General features: G+C 41.5%; 1 protein-coding gene across 1 annotated transcript; it reads left to right on the forward strand.

Annotated features, from left to right (window-relative positions):
- The first annotated feature begins 3686 nt into the window (after window positions 1-3686).
- On the forward strand, window positions 3687-7447 carry ccnj (cyclin J). The gene is made up of 6 exons (XM_070977941.1): window positions 3687-3816; window positions 4031-4122; window positions 4809-5019; window positions 5100-5399; window positions 6241-6400; window positions 6654-7447. The coding sequence occupies exons 2-6, from the start codon at window positions 4054-4056 to the stop codon at window positions 7033-7035; spliced, it is 1122 nt and encodes a 373-aa protein (XP_070834042.1). The 5' UTR covers window positions 3687-3816; window positions 4031-4053; the 3' UTR covers window positions 7036-7447.
- The last annotated feature ends 1113 nt before the right edge of the window (window positions 7448-8560 follow it).

The raw sequence follows: 8560 nt of genomic DNA on the forward strand, positions 1-8560 counted from the left end.
TGTGTGACTTCATGTAGTCCAGAATAAGCACGTCACTGTGGCCCTAAAGTAGGCTTTATATGTAAGCTTTTGACTTTAATTGTGACCTTAGTCAGAGATGACTGCACATATGCACGCCATCATTCTCATATGACTTGCTGGTTTGTCGTTGAATCGTATGTGAACGAGTCTATGGGCGGATTGACCTTTGTGCTGCCAACAACTTGAAACAGAGCCCTCCCTTAATGGAGACTGGGTAAAGAGCATTTGTTCTACCAAAGAATGTCTGAAGTACAGCAAAAATCAATGGTTCAGATTTAGAAACCCTGTGAGTCATTCAAGATCTTTGGTGACTCCCCCTGAGCGGAATATGTGAGGCACCCAAAACATGACGTCCCCTCTGAGGAAGCGCACAGCTGGTACTGATCAATATCTGACTGCTTACATCCTCTTCTCTGGCATCTTTGTCTAGCTGTTGGGAAAAAACAGCAGCAGTGAGCTGTTCACAGGTCAGTGGATGTCAGCTGCCCTCCAGCTTGGCCCTGCATGACACCGGGGCGAAGACAAGCAGAGGAAGCATGGCTACCAGCTCCCTCCACCCAGGGCACCATTTGTTTCCTCTGGGAGACAGATGCAGTCCATTAAAACCTCCTCAACAGCTTCTACCACAGAGCAGCAAGCAGTCCTCTTAAGCCTCACCCCCTGCTCATAACCACAGTCTCTGGACTGCTCGTTTTTAATGACTTAAGCACAAAATGGAACCACCATGATGTCTTTTTCAGTGAATTTTTATTGAATTTGCACCAGGGCTCTCTACAGAACACATAAAGAAATAAAAAGAATGGCTTCTAGCACAGTATAACTGCTAACATGATGATATTTAATTAGCAGATAACACAGTATTATCTATATATATGGTTTCTGGATTTTAGTACATGACAATAGATGGTTATAACAGAGTTGGATTATGAATGAAATCTCAGTTTGTCTTGGAACGGTTGGCTCAATGCGGTCGACATCCCTCCATAGCTCCAGCTAAAATCTCCCATGCTGCTTCAGTGCACAAAGCCTGAGTAAAACATCAGCTGAGGTCTGTAATGACAGATGTATATAATCAGTTTCACTCTGCATCATCACCACCATTGAGGTGTTCAGGTAACGGGGGACAGTGCGTGAAGATTAGTCCTCTGACGCTGACAGACGCAGTGAAACAATGATGTTGTTTTAACCTATCTGGGTCAGATTGACTTGTGTGTGCTGCTGGGGCAAAGTGACCCATTTTGAATTCGTACTATGAAAAATGAACAACAGAGCAGATGGGCATCTCTAAATGTTACATACTGTCATAAAATATCAGCTCAAAACAAATTGGATATCCGTAGCCTAATACATGAAACCCCAGTCTCAGTTTCTTTTCAGGATAACCGTCATTTAACAATCCAGGTATTAATGAGAGTGGTTATTTATCAAAGATGATAATTGGCACTTTCCTCTCAAGTGCAGTCTAGCTTTGGGTAAAAGGCTGTCATTAGCCATGAATATCATTATATACTGCATGACTTGGAAAGAGAGCATATGTTAAGTACTTTTAGTTTTTATTTCCACATTTTAAGCCCCTAAATTTCCCGGGTCAAGTTGATCTGGCTCATCTCAGATAAGTTAACTCTTAGAACACATCAGTTCTTATTTTTGTGTCTTGCAAGGAAATACAGTGTTCAGAATATATTTACTTAATGTTACAGCTACTGTGTGAGTAGCTGTCATTTGAATTGAACTGCTTTCGTATAGTTTTTTTTTTTCTTTTCTTTTTCTTTTTCTTTTACATACCTATTATTTAGTGGTGAGTTTCTCTATTTATTTGCATTTCTGTCTTTGACCCACATTTTTCCCTCTGGGGGATAAATAAAAGGATTATCTTTTCTTATCTTCAGCACAGTAGGTCACAGAGAAGGCTTCCCTCAGTTTACTGCCTGCTACTGTGCAGCCCAATGAAAACACCTGTGTCATTGTTGCCTGGATGACCGTATCGTTGTGTGCCATTATCACTGCAGTCACATGGTGGCAATGCAGCACCAGGATGAAGCATGCAGAGCAGATGCATAAAAACAATGTTGGTAACTGAGACTTCAATGTATGTTTTTAATCACAGCCTAGGCCAGCCTCATCAAATTTGAAGAAAGGTATATAAAGAAAGTTATTTACAACTTTATACTACTACTGATAATTTTGTTGACAATGTGAAAGAGGTGGGGTGTTTTTCGTCTTTACTTTAGAGAACATGTTCATGAACAGTATGTACTCAAAAATCTGTCCACACCAGAGATGCATATATGAAGTTTACAGAGAAAAAACAAGGAAAAGTCATATGAATTCTAAATAGTGTCTCATTGGTGCATAAGAATGAATGGAAAAACACAACTAGTGTCACATTGATGCAGTTCTTGATGAAAATTTAAAAAAAAATCTTCTTCTGGACGTGGAATTTTTCCACAAATAAAAACAAAACAATCATATTCAATCAATCAATAATCATTGCCTTCAACAAATAAAAAGGTCTTTATCCTGAGGTCAGTTGTCCCTCTGTAATGCTGAATCCAAAATATTCTGCCATACATACAGCCATAAAACAGAAGAAGGATTGTTTCTTCTTCTACTTCACAGAAGGTGCAAGAATAACCAACACCAGTTCCAGTTCTCCCTGGTGTCTTTTTGCTGAATATATTTGATGCAAAACTTTACACTCATACCGCATGTGTTGACGCCGCCAATCACAAGTAAGTATGGCGCTATTTGGGAATTAATATTATGCATATTTTCCGCATTGAGCTAAGACGATGGTTCAATCATGAAGTGTCTGCCATGTCTTGATATGGACACGTTAAATTTGCACGATAGTCTATTAGGGCTAGACTTGTAGTAGTAATAATAATAATAATAATAATAATAAATAAATAAACAGAGATTATTTAAAACAGGTTGTGTTTGCAATAGAAACATAATAAACAGCAGTTGACACTGGCTAACGTAGTTGTGTTTAAAATGAGTGAGATTGTCAAAAATCTATTTCTATCCAACCCCACAGCCACTTAATGCCAGAACCTTTTCTGATTTGTACCTGTGCGTGAGTCGACCTACTTGTACTGTGTTGCATTATTATTATTGTTGTTGTTGTTGTTGTTTACGGTCAATTCATATGTTTATATGAACATAACATTGTTTTACTCAAACAAGTATGACAGCTGATTCAACGCTCGCCTTTATCATCAGCCTCACCCGTCGCCTTTGCTCTGCTGCACGTGCTCGATCCCAGACCGGGCGCGCTCTTGAAAATGGATTGATGCTTTCAAGTGCTAACCGGAAATTTCCCACATACCTCAGAAAATCGCTCTGGTGGACAGGACAATTTCGGACTTGAATATTCCTTGTTCAAAGTCACTTTCACCAACATTTAGAAGGTTATGTCAACAATCAATTGAGCGTGTGTTTAGGCGTTGGTTTATTAGTGAAATAGGCAAGATAAAAACATACGATGTTTTAAATAATGCGGCCTTATAGCAAAAGTGTGGTATGTTAAGCTATTTAACTACCAATGTTTTGTTTTTCTTCCCTCAAAATCGCCTTTTGGCAATCGCGGCTTCATTTACTTTGGTTGTTTGTGCGCTCTTAACTAGGGCGTCGTGTTTCCGGAAGCATTTGAAGGCAGCAGCAGCGTTCGCTGAACTCGTGCTGAGCCAAAGAGCCTCTGATTACAACAATGAGTGTGAGCGAGCGTGTCCGGCTCGTTTGAATAGAGGTTGACTTAGGTGAAACTGTCCTTTCACTACATGCGCTCATCGGGTGAGTTTACACTTTTGAACCATCAACATCTTTTATTTCCTGCTGTAGAAAAATACAATGAGCGACATGCGACTGATGGCGGTGTCCTCTCCCGATCTGTAGACAAGTTTCAAAGTGTGGTGGTGCATCTGATACTTGTTTTTTTCCTTGTCCAAAACATCTTCAGCATTAAGTATGAACTGATGGATTGCTTCTCACATGATTTGCCTTTCAGAGGTTTTCAAAGCAGCGTGTTAAATGGAGCTGGAGGACCAATGGTGGAAAGGACAACTCGCTGCAGATATTTACCAGTCGCTCCGATACAAAGTGAGTGAGACACAGTGACTTCAGCCACTGCTTCTAAGTGGAACATCAATAAGAGACCTTTAACTGTTTCTGTCTTGTGTCATTATCTTTGTTTCGTGCTCTCTTTCTTTGTATTTATTTGTATGTGCCATTGTCCAGTTTGTGTTCTTTGTAGTGAATACGTGTCTTCATGCGTGTGTGTGAGCGCGTACATGTATGTGAGAGCGACTGATGCCGGATTTTTAGGCTGATGCCAATTAAGTCGATTAAAAATCTGTTGATGTATTGGTCAGTTTTAAAATCAGTGCATAACATAAACATTTTTGATAATGGTAATCCTTTTTATTTAGGCTATTCTTTCAGTATTGTGCCCATAATACGTAATGAGAAAGATACTGCAGTTAAAAATGAACTGCTGTTTGCTCTCTGAGGGACAAAACTATGTCATGGAAACTCTTTCTGAATTATGTCAGGCATGTTTCTGCTTTCCCCTCTTTCTATGCTGTAGTGTCTTCATACTTACGATCAGTATCTGTGATGAGTTTATATCATACCAGAACAGTTTATCTGGCTGGAGAGTGTGTGTGTGTCGTGTCTATTTTTGCAAGTATGTTGTGTGTACATGAAAGCAGAATCAAATAAAACTGCACTTTAGTGACCATCAGGTCTGAGTGCTCTGGGATCTCAAACAACATGTTGTCTAACAGGAGCTCAAGCTGCCTTCCTACAAAGGCCAGTCCCCTCAGCTCAACTTGAGACAATACTTTGCGGACCTCATAGCCATCGTCAGCAATCACTTCAGGCTGTGTCCAGCAGCCAGACACCTGGCTGTCTACCTGCTGGACCTCTTCATGGACCGCTATGACCTCACGGTGCAGCAGCTTCACATGGTCTCACTCTCATGTCTTCTTTTGGCCAGTAAGTTTGGAGCTGACCTCACACTCCAGCGCGTGGCTGTTCCGCCTCTGCATGGTGTCATGTTTTGCTCCTCATTGCAGGCAAGTTTGAGGAAAGGGAAGACCGGGTCCCCAAGCTGGAGACCCTGAACAGTCTGGGCTGCATGAGCTCCATGAACCTAGTCCTGACCAAGCAGGTCTTACTTGACATGGAGCTGCTGCTGCTGGAAACCTTCCAGTGGAACCTGTACCTCCCCACAGCTGCTCATTTCATAGACTACTGCCTGTCTGTTGCTGTCCATGAGGGAGACCTCCGCGATGGCTGGCCTATGACCAGCCTGGAGAAGACCAAACTATACATGGCCAAATATGTTGATTACTTCCTGGAGGTTTCCTTGCAAGGTAAGATGCATTTCATAAGATGTTTAAACTTCTTAGTCTTAGAGATAACCCTCAGTGTGTCATTAAAAGAACTACAGGGGTCCTTGAAGGAGTTTAAACGGGTCCCAAACTTGGAGAAAAGTTCAGTTACAAAACAAATGACATAGATTTAAGTCTCACCACTCACATTTCAACATACTGTGATGAAATCAAACAGCTGAGTTACTCTAATAATACACTGCCCTGCATAGGAAGAGAGCACTAAATGCAGAAGCTGTCAAGTTAAGAAGAGTTGAAAGTTTTCAAGCTGGCCGGCAAGCAGCTCAGATCCAAAATGCCTCCATTTTATGGCTCTTTAGGCTGATATTGTATGCGGTGGTTACCGCCGCTCTGCTAAGCTAGTTAGCTTTAGCAGGAGTTTAGCTTGGTATTGGTATCTATCATTGTTTGATTTTAGAGGGGTTGATGTGTTATGTGGAACAACAAACCGAAATAACAAGATGTTTGTTCATCAAAATGTCTCAAAATAGCTAGAAATCAATAAGTGGATGTAGATTTAGCCTGAGGTAAGGCGAGCTGTGTCCATCTCAGTAGCTAGCTGTCACTTGCTGTAGTGTAGCACTCTTAGCTGTCGCATTGGCAGTAAGTGTGATGGCACCTGAGTAAATGACTGCTCCACCTGTTTTGTAGTTACTGCAGAGTTTCTGTGCTGTTTTCACACAAATGTGTGTGGCATGATAACATTTTCTCAGGTAAAACAAATCAACAAAGTTAGCTAGATTCTGGCCTTCAGTCTATTTGGACCAATGAAGAATCCATCGCTGCTTGTGCTCATGCATTGCTGTTTTCTTTCGTCCCTCAGATCATGTGTATTTGTGTTTTGCCCCCTCACTGGTGGCAGCTGCATGTGTGGCCACCTCCCGCCTCATTCTCCACCTGTCCCCTACATGGCCACCCCGACTGCAGCGCCGGACTGGCTACACATGGGAGAACCTGGTCCCATGTGCAGAGAAACTCCTCATGTGTGTATCTGTGTGTAAATGATCATGACAGTTTAAATGACTGTAGTCACCAAAGACAGGTTAAACATACAGGAATTCATCTCGGTGTCATAGATGCAGAGGGATACTGACAACTCACAGTACATGCTGACACATAACACAAAGAACATAGGATTTAGCAAACAGTACAAGTAGCCTGTAACATACATTTCATGCTACACATTCACAAAGAGACACACTAATCAACAGCACAAATTTTGTTCTATTTTTCCAGTGCACATGACAGTGATGTTAAAGAGGCCGGCAAGCAGAAGTGTCAGCAGCCTGTGCAGCCTGTGCAGCAGCAGCAACAACAGCAGCAGCAACAGGGTCAGACAGTGTACCACAGTTCAGGCCAGACAGCCACTGTGGCCCAGTACCTGCACCAGCCCGGCGTGCAGTATCCCCAGCACGCTCCGCAGCCGGGCCTGGCCCCTAACCACAGGCCAGCCTCCTACCTCAGCCACTCCACCACCAGCCTGCAGGCTCCTAACGGCCCCCAGCACGGAAACACCCAGGCCATCACTACCTCACTGGATCCAAAGTCCAACATTCCCAGCAGGGCTTACCAAGTCAGCATGCACTACACCTGCTCTGCTCCGTACTTTGACAGATGAGGGATGTTCAGGATGTAGTCATTTTTGGAAACTAAGAGATGTGATGTGTTTTCTCTTGAACATAGCAATACACTGAAGAAAAAGTAGTGTTTTTAATTTGAATAGACTTGATGAGATTGGTACAGCACTTTGAAGCGTACGCAATGTGCAATATGGATACTCTGCTGTAAGTTTCTGTGGAGAGCCAGCATGAGGATTTTTTTTGTTTGTTTGTTTTGTTTGTTTGTTTGAGATCTCAAATATGAATGTTGTAATGGGGTGGCTAAAAGGCAGAGTTTGCACCTCTTTACTGAGCGAGTGTAACTGTATAATTTAGCTACAGACCAAAAGTAATGAGTTAATTTGAGCCAAATTACCTCATAAGTATTGAACACACAAATACCTCGTGACCGTAGCCTTTAATCACTGTTACTGTGCTAAGGGCAGTCACAAAAAGGGACTCTGTGGTTGAGATAAGAGAGCACAGTTTGTGTTGGTGTTCTGTTTTTGCTTTTTGTTTGATGAGTGTCATTCGTAAAACTAAGAAAGAACACGGATGCCACTATGTCTTTGCAGAGAGAGATTGTTGCTCTTCTGCACACAGAGGATTTCAGTCAGTGCTGTGCACTTCTACGATGAATGTTTTAAATAAAATAGAAATTAGTTGAACTGAGATTTTTGTCCTGTTGACTCCTTTAATATTGCCTGAAAATGACAGTTCTGCTTTAAAACAGTGTCATATAATTGCATACTGAAATCAATTCAAGTCATCAATTAGTTTTAGTGTCTGAGTTAGAAAACTGGATGTGCAACATAACCAAACATGCACTGTAGCTGAAACAAAATACTGGAAACTGATTTTTACCATGTGGTCAAAAGACCCCAACAATGACAGCATGTAGTTGGATTTTGTGAGATTTTGGCCACTTATTTACAATGAGGGAAAAGCAGCAAAACCAGCCAACTTCACTTTTACCGAAGAACATGCCAGAGGTTAGTGACACAAAAGGCACATCGCCTGTTTTTCTTTCCCTCCCAGTCAAACATATATCCATATTGTAATGTGCATGCTGCACTGGGGAGTGTAACTGCTCGAGTGTGCAGTCTCAGTGCTGGTAGAATGACTGTTGTGATCACAACCAACTAACTACACTAATTTTCACTTTATTAAGTACACATGTGCAGTCTAATGCAATCCAGTACAACAGTTCTGCCTTAAAATCTACATTTGTGATGCCTGCAATGAATGTTGTTTATGCTGTCATACAGACATTCATTCAATTCTATATTTTCACACTGAGCTCATATTTGATGGTGTTCTACTGGACTACATTATATTCAGCAGTGTTTCTAATATTCTGTCACACTCATGTATGTAAATGGAAAGGACCAAAAGAAATAGAAATACCTCTAAACATAATGTAGCCCAGCACAGCATCGTCATTATTTTCCTCAGAAAGGAACAAAGTCAGCTTTACACATTGCTGCCAATGTCCCCAAAAACTGATTTTGAGCTTCATAAGGATAGATGTTATGGCAGAGCTGT

This window comes from Chaetodon trifascialis, chromosome 13 (assembly GCF_039877785.1).
Source record: "Chaetodon trifascialis isolate fChaTrf1 chromosome 13, fChaTrf1.hap1, whole genome shotgun sequence".
Lineage (NCBI taxonomy): Eukaryota > Metazoa > Chordata > Actinopteri > Chaetodontiformes > Chaetodontidae > Chaetodon > Chaetodon trifascialis.